The sequence below is a fragment of the Choloepus didactylus genome, chromosome 7, assembly GCF_015220235.1.
Source record: "Choloepus didactylus isolate mChoDid1 chromosome 7, mChoDid1.pri, whole genome shotgun sequence".
Lineage (NCBI taxonomy): Eukaryota > Metazoa > Chordata > Mammalia > Pilosa > Megalonychidae > Choloepus > Choloepus didactylus.
In genome coordinates this window covers 106,164,471-106,187,934 of record NC_051313.1, presented here as the reverse complement: position 1 = coordinate 106,187,934, position 23,464 = coordinate 106,164,471, and the positions used below count along the sequence as shown (strand labels likewise).

The 23,464-nt window shown below is 39.9% G+C and overlaps 1 protein-coding gene across 7 annotated transcripts in view; it reads left to right on the top strand.

Moving 5' to 3' along the window:
* RUNX2 (RUNX family transcription factor 2) overlaps positions 1–23,464 on the top strand; it is a 230,296-nt gene that overhangs the window by 194,425 nt on the left and 12,407 nt on the right. For 3 of the 7 annotated variants that reach the window (XM_037843140.1, XM_037843136.1, XM_037843133.1), the window contains 2 exons: positions 14,773–14,838; positions 16,368–20,679. The exons of 1 other annotated variant lie outside the window; for it this stretch is intronic. In XM_037843140.1, coding sequence (XP_037699068.1) covers positions 14,773–14,838; positions 16,368–16,846 — 545 coding nt within the window. In that variant the 3' untranslated portion in view covers positions 16,847–20,679. Of the gene's footprint in view, positions 1–14,772; positions 14,839–16,367; positions 20,680–23,464 lie in introns of those variants that run through there. 3 more of the 7 variants (XM_037843141.1, XM_037843137.1, XM_037843134.1) reach the window with 1 other exon arrangement.

The window sequence follows — 23,464 nt, the reverse complement described above, 5'->3', positions numbered from 1 at the left end:
GAAGTGAGGAGACCACTGGGCAAGGGACTAGCCTTGAGGTCAGACTTGAAGCCAATATCCTGCATTTGAGAAAAGTAAAGCTGGGCCGGAGGACACCACAATGCTTCCTTTCTGTGCATGGAGTCAAAACCCTGGACAGCGTCTTCACAGAGGACTGAAAAATTAGGGCATATTTTAAACTTGAAGAACTTGAATTGATAAGGGATAAGAAACTTTGTCAAGCACAATCTCATTAAGCACAAGCTAAGGTTAAAGGAGAAAGTTTTAAATAGCTAAGACCGTCAGCATAGCAGTTGTAGTAAGCTATCACTCCCTTCTAGATCCTTTAACCATGTTCTAATAAGAGATTCTTTCCCCCAAACCTTCAATTTGGGGCTCTAGAAATTAGTCAAGATCTTATGAAGATATATGCAGTTTTTCTTACATTTCCTGTTTGAAAAGGAACAAGAGCCCTACTCTCCTGTGATATAAGCTTCCTCTTCTCCCTAGAACCCCCAAGTGCAGAGGTTGGCTGGTTTGTTTTAAAGGAAAGAAGGAGAGTGGTAAAATCTGGGTCTGGGGAGCACATTTCCCCAGTGACCCATCTATTTAAAATGTATTTGATGGATTTATTTTAAGTTTTAGAAGCCCAAAGGACTCAAAAGAAGATACAGTTCAAGGGTATCAACATCTCACAGGATGGGGAATCCAAAAAAATTCCAAGTGCTCTGAAAATGCTACATAGCAGAACTCTGGATGACAGGTTGACTGTTTCTTTGGCTGTCAGACCTGACTTTTAACCGTCCTCTCTGCCTTTTCATTTAGGGTAGTACAGTACTGAGGAATGGAAGTCAAAGTTTTAATGTGAGGAGGATACAATACTGGAGTGAGAATCAACAGATAAATAAGCCACAGAAAAAAATAATTATTTTTAAAAGGAATAAAATGTAAAGACAGTGTGCTTTATTGGAAAGAGGGTTGTTTCCATGGATCAAGAGGTTTGAGTCCTAACAGTACAGACAGGTATATAATTAATTCCCTTCCTCTGTCAGGTGAGGGCTGGACTTGCTCACACTCAAGATCCCCTTCAGTCTTAAGGCTTTGGTGCTGTTCTCTTTCATTATAACACTACAGTATAATATTGAAAATCATTGCAAAAGCAGGTAAGAAGATAGATAACTAGTTTTAAGGAACTTCAATCTAGAAAACTGGAGATATGGTTATGTTTCAGCCCATTTGCAGACTTTCCAAGCTAATATTTGAAGTGCTAGCTTTGGACTTGCAAAGCCACGGTTTATGCCGTGGGTACCTGCAGATGGCTAAGTTGCCTTGCCCTGCTCTTCTTTATGATGTTCCTTGGTACCTTTTTTATTCCTAGGATAAAAAAAATAAAAACTATTTCACCAACGTGAGCTCCACCCAAGGCTCTCTTCCCACGAACTTTTCAATAAACTTCTAGTTAAAAATTTGAAAGAAATCTTTCTAAAAGTTTGTAAAAATCAAATAAGCACTATCACTTGAGGTTATATAGAAGACAAACCGGAGTCATTCGCATTGAGGTAATGTGGCAAACATGGCAAACATGCAAGCAAATAGAACAAATAAACAGGTTAGCTTTGAGGGAAACGGGAAGAATAAAGATATTTGAACAAATAAAATCTGTGAGTTGGGAATGTTGGATTCCCTGCAGCATCACATTGGATATAAAGAGGCCCATGGCCTGGTGCAGTTAGAGGACAAGTGGGGACTCTGGCAGCAGGTGCTGGGTTAGCCAAGAGAGGGGGAGTCTCAAGCAGGTGCAACAGAGCTTGTAGATAAAAATGAAGACATAACCAGGATGGAGTCATCTGAGGAAAGCTTGAAGTCTACTGCCCTGCTTCAGAGAGTGAGGAAGTTTAAAAGAGTCAGGACACTCGGGACATCTGTAATAATGGCTTTTCTGATAGCAGGAATTGCTTAAAGTTTCCAGATAAAGAACACCATGTGAGAGCCTAAGACTAAGTACAGAAGAACGTGGGAAAAAGTGATAGCAACTGAGTCCACAGGTATAGTAAAAATAAGTGCATAGCAAGACCGAGTCCTAATAATGCCAGTAATATTTACATAGAGCTTTAAATATACAGAAAACACATTCACAGGCATTATCTCATTTAATCTTCGCAATTCATTAGAGTATAAATATTATGGTTCCTATTCTGCCAAAAGGAAATTAGGGCTCAGAGACATTCAGACTTGTCCAGGGTCACATAGTGAAAGGGAGAGAGAAAAGACTCAACTCTAAGTCATTTGGCTCCAATAGTGTGCTTTTCTCACTATGCTCTGTCATGAGTCTCCATATCAGAAACAGACTTTGCTGCAAAAACCTCTTGGGTATCATCCTAAGAGGGATTTTTATCATATTGGTCTTTCCATGCAACACCTGGGGACATAACAGCAGTAATCCTTACGAAGTAGCTAATACTCCTACTTGATGCAGGTTAGAGGACCCAAAAAAAGTAAAACCCACCAATTCCCAGCCAGAAATAATAGTGGAAATAATTTACTTCTCAATTTTGTAAATTTAGATTTTCTCCTAGAAGTTAAAAATATCCATATTAATGAAATCTTAAAAACTTCAAATATATATTGTGATATGTGGGCTAGGAAACTTACAGAAATTACTTAAACTATGCACTACAATATATCCTGATCAGAAAGAGTTGGAAAGATTGATATAAAATATTTACTTTAACATCAGATAGTTCAGACCAAAATAATTCACTTGAAGAATCTAGAACAGAGAAATAGCTCACATAACATCTCTCCCATTGATTGTGTGAGCCTCAAGTTAGTTTTAACCCCCTTTACTGCTAAATTTAATGATAAAAGCCTTTCTTAAAAAGTCAATGATGTTCCCAGTTTCTTTTGGCCACTGTTGTGAGCTGTTAATGATTATGTTCTTTATTTTGTGGGAAAAGATTCTAAATTTTCTAACTGGCATTTTGTATCTAAAGAGAGAACCCTTTTTCTTTTTTTTTTTTTTTTTTTTTGCAAAATAGGTACTGTTATCTCATTTTTAAAACTCTAGTACTGTTTTTTAATAAATGGGGGAACCTTTCTTACTGAAACAGTATTTCTAGTAGAATGTTTGAGGGTATTTTTGGAATTCTCTGAGTTTATCTAATAGGCAGTAGAATTGGAATTTTAAAGCTGGAAAAACCATGGATATGATTAAGTCAGATTTCCTCATTATACTGGCAAGCAAAGTATAGATCAGGGAGGGGATGAGACTCCACCATGATTCCCCTGTTAGGGGCAGTGATAGGACCAGAACCCACATCTCTGCCTGTTATTCCAATGCACTGGAATAATTTCCTCTTGCTGCATTTCTCATAAGGCTGCTGGCATGTTTGTTTTTGTTTTAAATTGCTGTACATAACCATTAATTATTTCCTTCCTTGTTCATTTCCTTATTATACCTTAAACTTAGGTTCTTATGAAAAGTTTGAACAGATTTTGTCCTGGGTCGCTGCTGGCCCTATCTCTCTTGACTGTGCATGGTCACCAGCTGTTTTGGTCCACATCTGGAGTGGACTTTGGACGTTATTCTCAGGCTGGGAAAAATAGGGCTTGGGTTTTGTCTTCTTGGCAGGCAGAGAACTTCCACTGTTTGAGGAGCTACTACTGTGCACTACTGTGTGTCTTGTCCCACAGCAGACTGAATGGACCAGTCCCTCCTTTTTTTTTTTTCTCTCTCTTGACTTCAAAACAAGCAGTTTTTCACAGACACCTTAATACATAATTAAGTGTGTCTGTTTACACTTGAGAGACAGAGGGCTTCATGTCCCACAGAAATACAAGGAGCCTGGGAGCAGCCACAAACAGATGTTGAAAATGTCCATTTGTTTCAAGTTTATTACTGTAGCACCAGAAATAAACATTGTCAATGAAACCCCTCTGATGGGTGTGTGTGTGCGCGCACGCGCTGAGAGAGGACCATTACTGAGCAGAGTAGAAAGTGAAAGGCGGTCCTGTTTATTTATTTATTTATTTTTCCTTTAGTTTTCTCTAGTCTTTGTTTTATCTCCTACAAGAAAAATTTCACTATTTGGCTTTGGTGTTTGAAGGTTTTTGCCAAATGTTTAACAATCTGTAGGGTTTGATTTCTCAGAAAAACCACTCTGAGAACAAGGCTGTATGTAACTCAGATGTGTTTGTTTTTGTTTAAATCACTCAAAAGAGAAATCATCTCTTGTCCATTGTTAAAAGAGAGGTTTCAATCAAAGGAAAATTCTACATATTCTAAAATATACAAACAGCTCTTTGAAATTGATGCCAAATCAAACTCTAAAAGGGACATTTTTCTTGCAGAAGTTTTGAGTTAATTCTGTGTACAGGGCTTGAGTGGAAAAACTCTGGGACTGTCAGAGGAACGAGTTACTACATTTGGATTCAGTAGTTACATAAGGAGCATTGTCTTAGGATAATATGAAGACTCCTATCATAGTTTTAGGCTAAATCCTAGCAACAAAGATAATTTCTTTTAAATATAAGTCAGTTTTTCAGTTAAATGAAAGGTAGTAGTTTGGTTCCTGATGTTACTGGATTTTAAGAAAAATTCAACAGGAATGTCTCCCATTTTAAAAGATATACTTTCCTTTTGTCTGTCAGGACTTTATTCAGATTAAAAGTAGTAGATGCTAATGAGGCAAATCTAGGGGAAAAAAGGTACACAAATTAGGAGACCCAACAATTTCATTTTGGCTCTGCCATTAATTAGCTCTAACGTCCTTGAGATGGTGTCTCTTTCTTTGATTGAACTTCATTATCAGTTGGAACCTGTCATGCCTGCTTCAGAAGCTTTTTGTCAAGGTGTAAAATCAAATGGTGTAAAAATACTGAAAACTTAGAAAGCAGTGTATAAATTTGAGCTGCTATTGTTTTATTTAATTATTATTTCTAAGTGTCAGTGTTTGTGTGGGACAAGAGTGGGATAAGATACTTTCCTGGTACTGAAGAAGCCAAAAAGAGTTTTTGTTCACAGGTTAAGAGCACAAACCATGGAACAGGTTAGAGCAAGAGATGCACCCAAATCTGGTAGTCAGAGCAGAGCTGTGGATCTGCTGCTAACTTGAGACCTTTGGGTCAAGATAAATGCAGGTATATACGTAGGTCAAGGTAGGCAGTTGGTTGAAGATGGACAGGCAGATGAACACACACCAACTGCAGTGCAAGGCAAGGGTTTTAGGTCAAATCTGATATTGTCATCATTTTTTTCCTCACACACATATTTAAATACTTAATATACATCACTCTGAGAGGAGTTCACAGTATTTCAAGATAAGTAGGATAGAGTTCCTGTTCTCAAGGAATTTATAGGCTAGTAGAGGTGATAACATGATTGTTGCTCCTTCTGCATGCCTATGATGTAGAGCTAAGTAAGGGCAGAGACAGAAGAGTTTACTACAGGCTGAAACAAGAACATGCAAAGAAGTTTTCAAAGCAGAGGGGAATTGTGAATTGGATGTTGAAGGCTACTTAGAATTTCAAGGGATTGAAATGGGGGTGAGGACACTAAGGATTGAGGGAATAATGTAAACCAAAGCATGAAGGTGGGGAAATGTAGGGTAGTACAGAAAGTGGAGAAGGGTGCAATTTGACTGGATTGCAGAGTTTACAAAGAAGTAAAACAAGAGACAAGACTGGGAAGGTAAGTTGGGACAAGATTGTTGCTCCAGTGAATGTTTATGTGCCTAATACAGAGATTTAGAAATGTACACATATTTGAGTAAAAAGCATGATATGAAGTCACAGAACAGATAGGCAGTCATGAACAAGGAACCCAGATAAGCCATCTGGGCAGAAGACACAACATGCAAACAAAAGTAGGCCTTGATTCTAAGGCAACCTTCTGTCATAACCAGGAAGCTTCTTGTATCTTTCCTTCTGGGGCAGGAACCAGTCTGTGGGCATGATCAGCCCAGGCCTGTGTTCAGACACAGGTTAAGTAGATGCATCTGGCTCTAGAAGGAGAGAGAGAAAAGATAAAAATAGGTCCTACAAGATACCCTTTGACACAAAGCCTGTGGCCTTGATCCTAGATTAATATGGACTATATTAGGCCTAGGGCAGCTATACCTCTTGGTGCTAACTTAAAGATATCGAACAGCGCTTTGGTAGCCTGGTTCAAGTTCTGGGCCTGGGGATATGGAGTAGTTTGAATCACAAGATTCAAGGTGGCCTCAGGGCTACTGGACCACCCCCAGAGCCCTCAGCCTTTTAAGAAATATCTTGGGGATTGTATTTGGGGAAAATATATGTGACCCAGCCTTGCCAGATTTTTGAGTGATACTGCCTCAGGGGCAGCTGCCCCCTGGAGCCAACTTTTCCTTTTCCTGGGGCTCTCTTCTGGATCAGTGCTAGACTAGGTTATAGGGATAGTCTGCAACTAGACTGGTTTTAGATTTAGAGTTGCAGATCGAGTCCTGCTTAAAGAAGCCAGGAATTGAAGTTCTATCTGAAGATACAGTGTGTGCATTCAAGGGATGGTGGATTGTGTCTCTGAAGATTGTTCACTTTCATAGATCTTGTACGGCAACAGGAATCTATCTTCTCAGGCATGTTTTTTTTTTTTTTTCAGAAGAGTTTGGTTGGACCTAGAGCTGGCTGTGTGAAGTTAATCAGGAATTTCATGACCCTTCTTCTCTACTTATGTCTTTTCTAGCTTGGACCCAGCCTTTTCAGTTTCCTTCTTCTCTGGCCCTAATAGTTCACGTGTACCAGTAAGGACAGTCATTTTGGGACTGAGATATTTGCTATTCACTGGGTACTTTTGTCGATTCCCACTTCTAAGAGTCTTATCCGGTGAGATAACCTAAGGAATATAAAACATCAGTAGTAAAGACAATATCAAAATTCCAGGGCTGGTCAAGCATGGCAAATAAGGGGCACACATCAGCCTCCCCATTCCACATCCCATCCCCATCTCCATCCCTAGGGCTGTCATTGATAATTGATCAAAATCCTTTTCATAGTTGCCCTCCAAGTAGCCGTGACCAATCTGTTGGGATTCGCCTAAAAATGACACAGAATCCCTATACCTTGGAGGAGACTGTAGCAGCAGAGCCTGCAGGTCTGGGGCCAGGTCCCAGGCCACCATTTACTGGTCTGTCACATTGAGGAAATCAGCCTCTTTGGGCTTAGGTTCATCATCTGTAAAGCAGGGTCAGTGACATTGTTGGCCTCACACAGCTGTTCTGAGGATCTGATGACAGAATATAAGTAGAAGTGCTTCGATAGAGTAAAGATGCCATGCAGATCTGAGCCATTGAATCTCAGTCATTTGTTTAGCCACTCTTTCCTTAGTAAATCTTTGCTAACACCACAGGATACTGTGGGTATTAAATCACTTATAGGATTCATATGGTTGGGAAAAAGCAAAGACTGGTCTGTTAAACAACAGTCAGTGCTAGTTCCCAGCCCGTCATCAAGCAACTTCAAGTCAGAGCATTCCTGCACAGTGGGTTTAGGCTTGCTACCAAGCTTGAAAGAAATGCTACTCAAAATTTTCCACTGCAGTACCCCAAAGGGCAGAGGAAACTCAGGGGCTCCTTCGCTGCTCCTGTTCTCTCCAGTCTGTTGGCATAACCCAAAACAACCCCAACCCCACAAGGAGAAATATTTGCAAGTCTCTTGTTTTATCTTAATGTTCATGTGAATTTTGCTTCCTACTCTATAACGTGCCTGTCTTCGTTTTAATATCACATAATGTTGTATATTACTAAAACAGTTAAATTCCCTCTTTAAAATCATCCCTCCATTTGTCCCCGTCTTGTATTGCCTTCTCATCACCTAAGCATTGGTGTCCACTTTATAACATCTGAACCAGTTCATTAATTTCTGCTTTAATGTAGTCCAAGTTACTACTAGCACAGGACACAGGAAAATACCAGGCAGTCCCCTCTGGATTCGGGCTTTTTTGAAAGATTTACTTAGGAACAATTTATCATTTAGTTGCAATTTTTAAAATAATCTTAATTGACCACATATGCTGTTGAATCAGAGTTGGTCCTCTGGTCTCTGTCTCTGCTGCCCTCCCCTCCTCTGTACGCGCACACTACATGCTGTCAGGATGTCAGAAAGTTAATTATGCCACTCCAGGCAGATGCCATCCCAGGAACACCTCCTCCTTATTTATGATACGATTACTGATCCTGAAGCTGTTACTTTTAGGAGGGGAACACTATGGCTTTTAAACCTCTTTCCCTCGTTTCCTAGTTCCTACTTTCTTAATTGTGGCTCCATGTTTTGGTAGCCATAAGTCATTAGTGGTTTTTAATTTTTCTGAAACTGAAATAAGGTCTGAAAGGGTGGATTTGTCCCGTTTTTCCTCCTTTTTTCCTGGCTAATCGGAGGAACGCAACCACATCTGAAGCCGCTTGGCTCATTATGAATTTCATGGAAACTGATTCTCTGAAAGTGTTTCCATATGTGTGTTCCCAATATATCCCATCCTCTCTAAATGGGAGCACAGACGTGTGCATGGGCTGGAAATGGCTTCAGGATGTGACAGAGCAGTCATATGACTGCCACGGCACCGTGGGTGGTCCCTTCTGAAAGACACGGTGTCCTGGGTGCTGGCCTCCTTCCTGCGGCAGATCTGGTTTCAAAGACTATCCACCCTTCCTAGCCTTTAAAAAGTTCTTAATCAAGGCCTAGCAAGATCTCTCTCTTTTTTTTTCCATCCCCTTTCCCTCCCACCTCACCCCCTTGGGCTCCTTCTTTCTCTCTTACTCTCCCTTCCTTTATACACACACACACACAGACACACACAGACACACACACACATCTCCTACCTCCTTTCCCTTCACAAAAAAGAAATATATTATTCTGACAATATCCTCAAAATTTCGGTGGGTTTAAAGAATGGTTGGCGTTTCTGAAATTTGCCAGGTTTTTTCCCCTCTCTTTCCTTCAGCATAGCATACTTTCTTAGCTGTAAGATCAGCTGGTCTTTCAGAATTTGTGAGCATGCAGTGGAAAAGTACAATTCATTACAACACGGAAAATAAATATTTATACTGGATAGTTGAGGCACTTTTCCTCTCTTTTGCAAAACTATGGAGTTTGCTAGTTGGACCTCCCATTATCTTTAAAAAAATTGATTCAAAATTCGCATTTTGCTGATTTATTCTCCATATATTGTTTTTTCAGCATGAGCCATTGCACTTCCTCCCTATCTGGTATATTTTCCCAATTATTATCTAATAAAATTAAAAGAGAAACTAATTTAATTACAGATAACTGATCATTTTAATGTGAAGGGATTCAAAGAGATTAAGAAAATTTATATAAAATTTCTGAAAACCTCAGTGTGGAAAATGCAAAGTAATACTCTACAAAGACTCTAAAATTGACTTTCAGATAATGTTTACATAATATTTCTGCTTCTGTCATATTGCCTACTTGACACTATGCTAACAATTCATTGTTAAACAAATTTTTAATAAGCGCCTAGTCTTTCCTCAGCACCATACTGTGTCTTGTGTAGTATCTAAAAGAAGGATATGAGATTTGTATTCTTAATTTCCTTTCCCTTTAGTTGGACAATGAAAATACTTATCTAAAACCAATTATAACACTTTAAAATGCATGGAGTGGTAAAATTTTTATGAACGAGTATCTGAGGCATGTATGGTAAAGAAAAGATTGTGATAAGGATCCACACACCTGGGAAGTCCCTGTGTTGTGGTGAGCAGTAAGAGCTGTGCTTACCTGGGTGTCACAGAGAGAAGAAGGGCAGCGTCAGCACTGTGGAGACGTGAGCAAAGCCCCAGTGAGGGTTTTGAGTATATGTCATCCCGTGAGGAGGAGGCGTCACAATGGGAGTAGTGGGAAATGAAGTTGGAAGTTAGGGCAAAGGACTCTGAATATGTCAACAGCCTCCTCCTTATTTTTCACTGCTTCGTTGCAGTGTTGCTCAGTCATGCTTTGTGAAATTGTCGCTGACCTGTGCTTGGGTAGAGGGTGATACACTCTGGTTTTAAGGTACTCACACGTGTGGCTCAAAAAGGTGGTATGCAAAAGGAAGCATTTCCCCTTTCCTGTGTGTTTTCTTAGAATGCAGATCTAAGGGAAGTCAAGGCATATCCTCTACATTTTCCCACTGGAATGCTTTATCAGGGCAGCAGAACGCTGGACTGGGACAGGAGAACCAAATTTTAATCTCATATTGTCACTCAGATCCTCCATTCTCCCAGTCTTCCATTTCTTCATCTCTGAAGGTCATCTGTGGTCCTTGATGACTCTGGCCTACTGGTCCTACATATGGTTCTAGAAATTAAGATAGGCTGTGAGTTTTACCCTGTGTTAACTTTACTAGTCACTCCAAATAAATATCATGACCTTAGTGGCAATGGTTAACCCAGAATCATGAGGGAAGACAAATGCGCTAACCTTCCTGAGGCCATGCATTTATGGCCTGATCTTCTTTCTTTGTTTCTTCTCCTCAAGGCTCTCTAATGTTGATCTACACAGATAGTGGTTCAGAGGCAGGACAGGTGCTGGGAACGAAGTGGGAGTAACACTGGCTGCAAATCAGAGGCACCCATCTACTAGTGGCAACTGCTGTTTGCAGGTCACTGTCTGCAGTGTGAGGTCAAGTGATGTAATGATGCTCAGGAAGAGCTTTGTACACTCTTTGAAGATAGTTTTACAAGGTTTATAGGTGTGGAATGTTTTTTGAATTACATTTAAGATTTGCTGCTTTTTATATCTGTTTTGTTTTTTTAGTGTGTCAAAAATGCATTAGCTGTTATATAGATTTCCTCATCCTTAGACTCATTTAATAGCTTATTTTTCCATCCATTCATTTACTTACATTTTTTTTTTTTCATTCTAAGCTGATGGGTACTGTGTATTAGGTTCTGAGGAGGATTTGAGAAGGAAATAAATCATGACCCTTACCATCCAAAGCTTACTCTATAGTTGGAGGAAATAGAGTACAGAAATGGCTAATAATTAAATAAAGCAGTGACTAAAATCCCCAAAGAGTGATATGAAAAATAAATGCTGTTGGAACAGGAGTGAAATAGGAACTTATAGAGCAGCTGGGAATGGGCAGCCAAAATTTTGTGAAAGGGGAAGAAGATTGTTAATTACCAGAGGAGAGCAGTTCTGTGTAGATCTTGCATGTTATATATTCCAAAAGAATGCCATGAGGGGGTTAATAAAAAGTACTTGGGTTTTATTTGGGATTTGTTGAAGCAATAACTGCTACCATTTAAAAGGCCCCAATGAAGCTTTGAAGTTCACACCTCATTGCAGAGAAGTATGATGGCTTTCATTCTGTACATTTATGCCCTTGCTTTAAAAACATAGGGCAGAGGACTCTGAGTATGCCAACATAGATTTAGTCTTTTTTCTTCTCCTCCCTGCCTCTTCAGCTGGGATGTGTCAATTTCATTATTTAGAGGGGAAGCTATGCTGGTAAAATGTTTTCCAGGTGACAGCCCTAAGTGGCAAGTACCCAGTCTGTTCTTAAACTCCCATTTCTTTTCATTCTGAGGATCTCCTTGCCCATTTTCAGTCAACCATTATTTATTGGGGCTTACTAAATGAGAAAATGTACATCAAACTGCTTGGTAAAGCCCTACAAATGTCAAGTTTTAGTGTTATTAGGCACTGAAGGGGAGACAAACAACTATTAGACAGATCTCTGCCGTCAACAGCTCACTAGTTGATTGGGAGTCACACATGACCCAAGATAACCAGAATTAGAAAGCAGTTTGCAAAAGATGCTAAGGGGGTATTTCAGGACATGGAAGGAGATCACAGGTTCTCTTTTATTCTTCCTTACCTTGGATTCACTCTTTTGCACCGGTTTTCACTTGCCAAATTCCTGATTGGGTAGAGAGAGACTATTTTCTTTCTCCACATAGACCCTCAGGGAGGAGGGAAAGATGTTTTTACTTTTAACATTGACTTTATTTTTATTTGCACTACATGGGCATTTTATTAATATATTCTTCCCCATGTATATTCAATTGTGAAAAACTGCTGCTGCTGCTGCTGCGGTTTTAATGAGCAAAGGTTCTTGCAGCTCTCTTTATGGCAGCTGCATTGGTTTGCAAGCTGTCTGCCTGTTCCCTGGGGTGCACACAGCAGCTTTGGCATGACACACATCTGCAGGAAGCCAGCAGGTCCTAAAGAGATGAAACTTTTGACTTTGGCTTCATTCACAGTATGCCCTGAACTAATTACCCATTATTTCGCAGATTGGATCAACAACAAGACATAAAGGACTTACTAGTGTCCCAAAGACCGTAACTCTCATTGGGGCAACACTGTGTAAGAGTCTACTTCAGTATTTTTCATTTGGGCAAATAGCCTTCCAAAATAGCAGATATGTCTATGTTGATATAATATCAATATCTATATATTTATCTTTGCTCACATCAACCAAATTCCTAAGGCTAGGATTGCATATCTTTTGTCAGAAGTCGAAAATGTCTGTCCAGTCGTGGCTGTGCCTCTCTTGAGCGATGTGATTATGTTATACTGAATAAAAGCCTTCCCTTCTCTGGATCTCAGCTTCCCTATTTGCCAAACAGGGGTTTTAAAATTATTTAAGCAGTAAGTTAGGGGTTTGGACAGAGGAAAGTAAATGGGTACCTAAAGGGATCTGGGGGCATAGCCTAAAGCTTCACAAGTGCACATTTTGTCTAAGTCATTGTTTATCTGTTTGTCCAAAGGTTTGCCTGTGTTGTGTTCTATTCCATATTATATTCATGGTTCCTGTATGATGTACCCTTTGCCCCCAAGTTGAGTAAAACCAGGTTGGGTTTCAAGTACTCCTGGTGGTGTACCACATGGCCCTGACTGTAGGCACTCGCCACACTCAGGCTCTCAGAGCTAGATGATGGAGCGTTGACTGGAGCACCATCAACTTCTGAGCGACTTCCACGGCTCAGCAAGGCTTAATGTATTTTGTACGTGAAATGGATACAAGGATAACAATGAAAAGAATAGATTTGTGAGGGTTGGTCCTTGCCATTTTAAAAAAAGTTCCCAAACCACCTATGGCTTTATTTAATCTGTGGGTCCCAGAGTCAAGGTCTGGAGTTTTAAACGGCTCTGGTGAGCTCCGAGGGACATCCCTGGGATGGTTGCCGAGCTTTGACTTTATATTTATAAAATTTGATTGGGGTAATAGTACTTTTAGAACTCTCAAGTCTTCCATCTTGTGGATTATATTAATAAGTAAAATTTACATTTTATTTACTTTAGTTGATGTAATAGCCAGTTCTATTTTTTTGGTTTGTTTGTGGATATAATGTGGTTAGTGACACAAGGTGTGGATAGTTGAGGGCACAACGTCAGAATAACCCAAGAAGGGGGTGTAAAATGAACACCTGAGTGCATGTACAAAACAAAGATTAGAAGTATAGACAGAACACTATCCAATTAAAGAAAATTTAATTATGTTATTTGTTTCTGCAACAATTATTATACATTGAAGGCTAGGAAAGGGGTTCTGTCCTCCTTTGCAAGCTAAGGATTCCTACAACCTCCCCTTCATAGATTATTAGGTAGAGGGTCTCGTGTTATATTACAGCAAGTTGTTAATATTTCTTCAAGCAAACATTGTAGTATGTTTCAGAAACATGGTAACTTTAAAATGACTAAGAAAATTGTATTGTTTGTAAGTTATAAAATTACCCTATAATCCCTTTAAAGTCCACATTAAGTCTCTTTGCCCAGAAGGGGTTAATTCCCAAGACATTACAGTCTCAAATGACTAGGAGTGATTGGTCAAAATACTGTAACCTAGCGGAAATTTGTTGCATTGTTTTCTATAAACCACACCAGAGCTCATTTATTGAAAAATGAATGTCAATTTGCATTAGCTAACATCTATAAACCCAAAAGATACAGTGATCCAGGCATGTGATGGGTAATAAAAACATCAGCAAAATGTATCAGGTAAAATAGAGAAGTTGTTGAGGGTAGTGATAAATTCAAAACCGTATTAGAGTTAACAGGCAGGGCCCCACATAAAGGGTTTTAATGAGGCTTCTGCATCAAAATAAATGAAACCACATGGAATTTTAATTATTACTACAGTGTATTTTAAGCACAAATGCACGAGAAGCATTTTTTTACATTAGCATGCCTTTGTGAACTCTGTGCTTTGTTGGGGAGCTAATAGTGACGTTTTAAGTGTGAATCCTTTTAAAATTGCTCATGTATTCTGGTTTCTTTCATAAGATCAGAGCATTGAACTTAATGTACACAGAAGTAGCCTGCCTATAACTATTAGCTCTGCCAACTCAAGTTCACCTAGATGCTCTGCAATGAAAAGGCTCGCTGGTGTCTGCATTGTATAAGGCAGAGCGTAAGCATGAGGCAGGGCAGACATTAACTCTCATCTACTCCCACTTCTGATTCTGTTATAATCCCTATTCCTACATTTTTAAACTTAAGCTTATCATAATTTTGTATTTGGGGTTGCTGCTGGTGGTTTAGGTAGAGGCAGTTGAGGATGGAAGAATTTGTAAAAAGCAAAGAGTAACTGTCTGAACTGTGTTAGTTTTGGTTTGTCATCTTGAAAGTTTGCTTCTGGTATTAGAAGCTGCTCATCAGCTTTTTATCCTCTGCTAATGGGCCTGTGAATTTGGGGGAAGTGCTGAGGGATGGGAACCTTTCTGTCTACCCCTCCCCTAAGGCTTTTGCTTCTCCACCTATCTTGGAATTCAGGGTCATAGAACATTAGAGCTGGAAGGGAACTTAGAGCTCATCCCCCTCATTTTACAGATGATGACACTGCCACCTCTGACTTCTGCCTCTGGCCTTCCACTCTCAGTAAGAAGAGCCAGGCAGGTGAGACTTTTCACAATTGCTGGGCTGGGCAGGGCTGGGCTGGGCTGGGCTATCTGATTGGTACTGTCTGATTTGTGAGCAAAAGTTTTGTTAACTATCTATTGCTTTTAAATAGTCACATTTTATTACAGATGTACATCATGGCACTTACCCCTAGCATTTTAAGAATATCACAAGCAGTGTGCATTTTAACAAAAACTAGCAAAGAAAAGTATTAGGATAATTCCTTTAATTAGAAATATAGTAGTACCCAAGAACAAAAGTTGAATAAAAATGGGGCTGAAGAAGTATCTCTTCACTAAGGCCTTTAAATTTTACCAAGTGCTTTCCCTTATAGCTAAATGTTCTAGGAAAAGCAAGTATATGAGATACAAGGATTTGGAAGATTTTAGAAGCAATCAAAATTTTAACAAGAACGTGGATAATGCAAAAGGACTTGTCACAATTCTATCAATTCTAAAAAATCATAATTAACCCAATTTTTAAAGATCACAGCTGTAAGTTTTTAGGCATTTCAAAAAACTAATTTCCAAGTGAAATGGTTTGTAATGCGGTTTCATTACATTAGACACCAAAAAATATTCAGGAGGCCTCCTGTTAGCTTTAGAAGTTAAAAGGACTTTAGTTTTAGAGGAAAACCATCTTTACTTCTAGGTTACTGGTTCAAATTAACTTGAAGCTAATTCTGTAGGATGTGTTACAGGGGCCTGTTAGTTGGGCGGTAAGGTTCCATCCCCTTATGTCCTTCTGTGGGCAGTTAGCCTTTTAAAAAAAGTTACTGTCTGCACCTGGCCCAAATCAGGTTATTCATCTCCCAGTTAGACTTGAAATGAAATGGTTCCTAAAGTACTGAGTCCTTTTTCCCCTCACCTTCGAAACCCACATAATTTAGTTTATGACCCTTCGTAGAATCTCTGCCTATATACCCTGAGATAAGGAAAATAGTTCCAGTTTACATTGAAATCTGGTTTGATTCAATGTTACTAAAATGAAGGATATAACCAAATTTTGAATTATTTTAATGGTTGAGGAGGAGTAAAGTCACATGTTAGGGCATCTTTTTGAGGTTTCTTTATTGATGATGGGGCCCTACCAAAAATACCAATTACATAACTAGACATATTGGGGTTTCTTTATACTGGGTTGAGAAAAATAAACTTTTCTGACTTAGCAAAAATTTCACTTCAAATATCTGAAGTGCAATGAGAAATAAAAAGGGGAAAAAAAATCAATGAAGATTCAATTTTAAAGTTTGTTGAGTGAACATCTATGATTAGAGTGTTGGGTTGGCTTACACTTATGACCTAGCACACATGTGGGTTTTTAAAACCCTTTGGGATTCTCTGGGGGTGAAGAACTTAAGGATAAATGCTATAAGACTGTAAAGCAATGGGTGCATTTGAAGGTCTGTTTGTGGCTTGTTCCTTTTTGGGAGAGCTAAAGTTTTCTTTTTTTCTTGTAAAAATTCTATCATTATTTTAACTGATATTTACAGATTTTTTTCCCCCATCTTCTGTTATAATTTTTAGGTGCTTCAGAACTGGGCCCTTTTTCAGACCCCAGGCAGTTCCCAAGCATTTCATCCCTCACTGAGAGCCGCTTCTCCAACCCACGAATGCACTATCCAGCCACCTTTACTTACACCCCGCCAGTCACCTCAGGCATGTCCCTCGGTATGTCCGCCACCACTCACTACCACACCTACCTGCCACCACCCTACCCCGGCTCCTCCCAAAGCCAGAGTGGACCCTTCCAGACCAGCAGCACTCCATATCTCTACTATGGCACTTCGTCAGGATCCTATCAGTTCCCCATGGTGCCGGGGGGAGACCGCTCTCCTTCCAGAATGCTTCCGCCATGCACCACCACCTCGAATGGCAGCACGCTATTAAATCCAAATTTGCCTAACCAGAATGATGGTGTTGACGCTGATGGAAGCCACAGCAGTTCCCCAACTGTTTTGAATTCTAGTGGCAGAATGGATGAATCTGTCTGGAGACCATATTGAAATTCCTCAGCAGTGTCCCAGCGGTATCTGGGAGCCACACCCCAAGTGTATCAATATATACATATATATAGAGTGCATATATATGTATATCAATTAGCTATCTACAAAGTGCCTATTTTTTAGAAGTTTTTTCCTTCACTCACTCAGTCATGATCTTGCAACCATAAGAGGGTAGATATTGAGAAGCAAAAGGCCCGAGAGAGACAATCATAATCAGGCTTCAGATTGTTTTCTATTTAAAATGTATTTTTACAAAACCAAGGAAAAGATATTCTGTTGCTGTTGTTGTTTGATCTCTTATAAATAATCTGTTCACATGCCAATTCAGAGAGGTGGACTCCAGGTTCAGGAGGAAGAAGAGCAAAGCCGCTTCCTCCCTGTGCTTTGAAACCACACACCCTCATGGTTGCAACTGTGTACGGACCAGTGCGCTCTGCAGACCAGCTTACAAAGCCAGTCGCGGTGCGTAAAGGGGGAAGAGGTAGAATGGACACCTCCCTTACAGGACGATCCATTCAGAATAACTGTTCCAAACTTTGCTTTCAGACTTGCCGCAGGTACTCATTTCAACTGTTTGGTTCAGTGTTTTTTTCTTTTTCTTTTTCTTTTTCTTCTCCCTGACTCGAAGAAAGTGACTTCAAAAATACTGATCAGGATAGATTATTTTATTTTACTTTTTAATCCTTTTTTTTCCCTTTTCCCATTCAACCAAAAAGAAATCCCATCCCTAAAATTTCTTCTTTCCTTTTATGCAAAACTGAAAATGGCAATATCTTATTATGGCCATAATGGTATAGATAGTGTTTGCGTTTGGCTGTTTGTTATTTGTTTTCTTTTTTTTTTTAAATTATGAATATGTGTAAAATCTGAGGTAACTTGCTAACGTGAATGGTCATATAACTTTAAAGATATATTTATAATTATTTAATGACATTTGGACCCTTGAAACATTTTTTAGTGTATTGATATGTTGACTTCGGTCTCTAAAAGTGCTTTCTATGTAACAAATTTCTTCAGTGGGCTAGAGCCATATCTGAAACATTGCTAAGCAATTTCAGTTCCTCCAGGCACAATGTGATTTTTAAAAAATACTTCCATCTCCAAATATTTTAAATGTGGGTGGTTTTTGTTTTTTTGATGTATGAAGGAAATGTTATGTTTAGTTCTTTCAGATCTTTGATTGCCTCCGACATGGCTTTGCCTTTTAAAGCAATAATTAGGGATTTAAAAAAAACTCCTAGCTCTTTATCACTTATGTTTCCCTTTCTCAGCACAAAATGCTGGAATGATGCAGTTTCCTAATTTCTTTCAAATAGTTATGACTCTTGTCATATCAAAAAAGCAAGCACAAGTTAATCATTGAACTGCAGAAAAATGTTTTGTGGTTTCAGAGTTAAGCAAAACTTTAAATCGCCAGGCTTCATAGTGAAGATACAGTCAGCTTAGCCACACATGTGGTTAAAGAATCAGTCATGATATGCATAGGATACGAGAACAAAATTGCACCAAGGATTCTTAACCAACCAGCCTTACCAAACAGTAAATCAGGGGAACCCAAATCTCCTTTACCCAAGGCCCCGTTGGCAGCTTGCCACAGAATTTGCATTTAAAGGAGCAGAATAAGTCATTGTCCTATGGGAGCAGGCAGGTTCCAGCAGGTAGCTGATCTGAGAGAACATACAGCCTATGAGGACCTACATACAGCCTTTCTTGTTTCTCAGAATGGAGGGTAAAAGGAGGACAAGGATATGTGGAGTTTGGTGCTTAGTGCTGTGTATGGATTTGATCTAAAGCTGTCCTGTAGAATGCACTTTGACCCCTCCTAGTAGCAACATGGCAAATCCCCAAGTAGGAGTCCTTAATCCAAGCCAGGATCATTTAATGGCAACCACCATTAAAGGCCAATCCCTGCCTCTGCCCCGACAGATCAGGGCTCCTTCTGCAGAGATTTGCCCCAGTCCCCACCCCATGCCTTCTGGTCATTCTCAAGCCTACTTTGTGGCCTGCCAAGCATTGCAGGAGACCTTGTGGGGCCTGTGCTTTTTGCCTTGGAGTCTCCCTTGGAATTCATCCTGACTCCTTCTAAAGAGAATTAACGAGAAAATAAAACATAAAAAACTTTGCCTTCTAAAGGTTGTATACCAAGTATGCTTAGATAAATAAGCCACTTTTCTGTTACTTAGGTAAGATGGAGTAGTAATTGATACTATTTATTGTTTGTGTGTGGTAGCTTGAAGCATACCACTGTCCATTTTTTTTGTTAAGTGTAAAATATGTGTGTTTGTTTCGGCAGCACTTAAAAAAGCCAGTGTCTGGTTAAACATTTCAGTTTTAATTAATTGACATAAAAATGTTACCACCAGTACCAGCTGCACCCTATTTAATAAAAAAAGGTACTATATTTGTACATTATTTTTTTAATGTTAAATGGGCTTCTTTAAGTTTACAGTACACATACTAAGTGATTTTAGGGATGTTTTTGTGTTGAAATGTTATTATAGTGGCTGCAGGCAGCAACCCAGAAACACTTTAAAAGTTTTTTTCCTTTGGAAAAATTCAAGCACTTCTTCCCTCTATTCCCCACCCCAACCACCCCGGTGTAATTCACATTTATTAGATTAAATTCTACCCTTTCTTTTGGCCTGGGGATCAATTTCTTCTTCCTTCCTTCTTCCATCCTTCCCCCTTCCCTTCCCTCCCTTTCTCTTTCCCTTTCCCTTTCTGTTTCCCTTTTTCCCTCGCTTTCCCTTTCCCTTCCCTTCATTTAATTAAACCCTTAATTTGCACTGGGTCATGTGTATGATTTGTGATTTTAAGACCAAAGCAAAGCCTTATTCCTACAGTGGAACCATGTACTCCTCAGCACCCTATTTCCTTGGGGTTAAAGTAGCATGGTTCTTTAGGTAGCACAACCATTGCTCGAGTTGACGAAGTGACCAGTGAAGCCACATTTTTTACCCATTTCAGTTGTCTCACGAATTTTAACCCATGTCAGAGTTCCAGAACACATATCACAGCTTTGATTTTAAATTAGTGGAATGACATCCAGCCTGGAACTGAGAGGCTAAACAGATTAACTATTGTTTGCTCTTTAGACTGTCTCACCCACAAGGCCCTTAAAAATTGAGCAGAGAATCCACACCATTAGGAACCATCAGTAGATTCAGAGGGGAGGAGATGTGTGTGCTGGCTTAAAGAGTTCCCTTCATTCTGAGGAAAGGAACTGACCCAGAATCTAGGATAATAATACAGGGAAACACAAAGCATTAGCCAAGACAATGAGTATACCCACAATATTGAAAATAAAAATAGCAAAATACAAGGCAACTCTTCCACACCTTGAATTTGTTGTTCTTAAAATGATAATGCATTTAAAAATATTTTCTGTGTGAGAAATTTTTAGATGTTTGTTTACTTCATGTTTACAAATAACTGTTTGCTTTTTAATGCCATACTTTAAAATATATCAGCCAAAACCAAACTTACAGTAATTTCTTAGGTATTCTGAATAAAATTCAATTTTTTTGGATATGCTTTACCATTCTTACATTTCTGTGGAACAAAAATATTTGTAGCATTTTGTGTAAATACAAGCTTTTTATTTTTATTTTTCCAATTGCTGTTGCCCGAGATTTGCTTTCCATGCACATATTGTACAAATTCAGCTTTGTGCCCAGATCATGATTGTGGATGAGTTTACTCTTAATTTCAGAGGGACTATTTGTATTGTATGTTGCAACTGTAAATTGAATTATTTGGCATTTTTCTCATGATTGTAATATTAATTTGAAGTTTGAATTTAATTTTCAATAAAATGGCTTTTTTGGTTTTGTTATGTGTGTACATTGGGTCTTTTCTCATCCGCGGTTTCTTCTATACTCTGATGCCTGCTCCTTCCTACACTTAGGCACTTACTGTTCTTAGGATTTGTCAGGGCTGGGTGAGAGCAGAGATCCTATACTACTGGTGAGGAAAAAAAAAATCTTGGTAAGAGCTGTCTCCTTGTTTTGTCCTACTCCTAGACAGGGATGGGAGAACAATCTAGCAGTAAATTCACTTTCTTATCAGCCTGTGTCTGAAGGAAGGAATGCTCACCTCATAGTCCTTTATTCCAACTATGGGACCAGTCATAGTATATAAAGACAGTCCCAATAGTTCCGTGACTCTCATCTCTGGGGCCAGCAAGTGAACACCTGACTGTAGTCAGAAGATCGCAGGCAGCCTAGCCACAGGGGCTCATCTCTTTTCCTTCCCACATCTCTTTGGGGTTCTTAAAAAGAAAGCCAACCAAAGCCCAAGGATGAGGAAAAATGGACGTTTGCCTGAAAGGCTCTAGCCTCAGAAAAATTCTACTAGGGAACATAACTATAATTTGGAGAATTTTTTTCTTGGCCACTGTTTATTTTGGTAAGTCCCTCCTCTGCGATAAAGTTGAGGGCCTAGGGGAAGAGTGATGCTCTCTTTATGTCCTGGGCTCTTGGAACACTTTGGCTTACCACAGTTCTAAAAGAGGGACCCAGGAAACCGTGGTGCAGAGGTCAGTCACTGACCAAGTTGGCCCACAGCACACTAAGAATTAGAGGCTTCCTTTAAGAGGATCTGCTCAATCTTAACCCTTTGGCACTGTTTTTGAGAAATCTTAGAAATAGCTAATTTCTAAGAATAGGAGACATCCTAAAAGCACTTGAGTGAGCTTTGGACAGGGAACTTGTTTGCAAAAATTCGAGAGTGTTTATTTATTTTAAAAATTAAATGTCTGTGTGACTTTAAAATGCATCTGCATGGGAGACAGGCACAATGGCTTTCTTTCCCTCTCTGGCTTTGTCCAGCAGTGTGGTTTGGGGCAAGTGACTTTACCCCTCTGGGTCTTGGTTTCTTGGTCTATGAAAAGGCATTGTGCTAGATTTCAGCACTGTCGGCATGTCACACCAGATAATTCTTTGTTGTGTGTGTAGGGAGTGCTGTCCCATCCTGGGTAGGATATTTAGCAGCATCCCTGGCCTCTGCCCACTAGATACCAGTATCATCTCCTCAGTCCCCTGCAACCAAAAATGTCTCCAGATATTGCCAAATCTCCCCTGATTGAGAGCCACTAGTCTAAAGGCTCTTTCTAAACTCTTTGCTCAAGCTTCACTGATGGAGCCAATGTGAGAATATATTGCTCCTAAAACAGGGTAGCCAGACAGGCTTCCCAATGATGGATGATTAAGTGGCCTGTTCATTTCTTCACCTGATGGTGCCCTGAGGTTTGGGTGTTATTGTGTGGGAGGTTCCTGGCTTTCCATCTACTCTTCCCCCCCTCCTCCCGGCTTCACAGGAGGTTCAGCCAGTGAACAGCAAAGCTAGAGGGCATTATGAGGTCTGACCTGCTTAGCCATGTTTATCATGGCTGCTAATGTTACTCACTGGAAACAACAGGCAGAAGAAGAAAGCAATTTCACCAGTGTTTTTGACCCCTCATGCTCCCTGCCCCCCAAATATTTAATCATCAGACATTTCTGTGAGAGTGGGTGTTTCCTGTTAACTCAATCCCAGCCGAGACTGGCCCAATAAACACCTCAGCTCTCTGTTGCGGAGTTTATTTGGCTGGGAAATGGGTATTGCCATGTAAACAGGAAGCCCCCTGAAGTTATTATCTGCAAATGCGGTTGAAGAGCCACATGTTTTTATTGATGGGCTTTGAAAACAGTCTGAAAAGGCAAGGAAGGAGGCAGGGAAAGCACTCATTCACAGCCAGTGGGGGCAGATCCTACAGATCTTCATGAATTGATTTTTCAACCCCACTTGGAAATGGGTGGTAAACAGTAAATGACAAGTCTACATAGCCAAGAGCCACGGCAGAAACGGAGGGGCTGGCTTGTCTGATTTAAGTAAACAACCCTACCTAGATTTTCAGGTTTATAGTAGACAATCCAATCTATTAGCCTCTCTGTTCCAACTATTTGAAAATCATTTTAGAGATCATTCCTAGGAAACAATGGTTTGGGGGCATGTACAAAGTAAGGGGCTTATGATAACACTATTTGTCACATCCTCTAAGTTTTTCTAGGGAAGTGGAGTACAACTCAACTGTCTCAGTTTTAGTGAGTGAGGGCTAGGTCACCTGTGAAATCCTAGGCAAACATATGCATTTGCTCCTGAAGTCAGTTCCTTATGGGTAAGGGACGCTTTCTTGTGCAAGTCTGCAATGCCAGGGATGTCCAGGTGTTGGAGCACTGAATATGCAGGCGGTAAGACAGTCTGGCCTGGTCACTATACCGTGGTGCACCGGCCAGGTTTATTCCAACTCTTTCCCCACCCATGTCTGCTCTTCCTTTGTTGGCTGTCTCCTCGGGGCTGGGGAAGTTGCTGAAGAAAGGCCAGGCAGGAACCAGTGCATGGACACTTGATGCTCTGTATTTAAATTATGGCCTCTGGGCCAAGGTAAGGGAATTTCTCCCTCCCCACCATTCCTGTGTACCCTGGAAGCCTCTTTTTGACTTCCCAGGGGGTTCTCAGCAGTAGCTATTCAGTCACAAGGCTTTAGAAATGAAATTTAAAGAAGTAGTGAATCAAAATTTAGTAAAGGAAAGGATCCACTGCAGATGCAAAGGGTAATACACCAAGGCTATGTGTGTG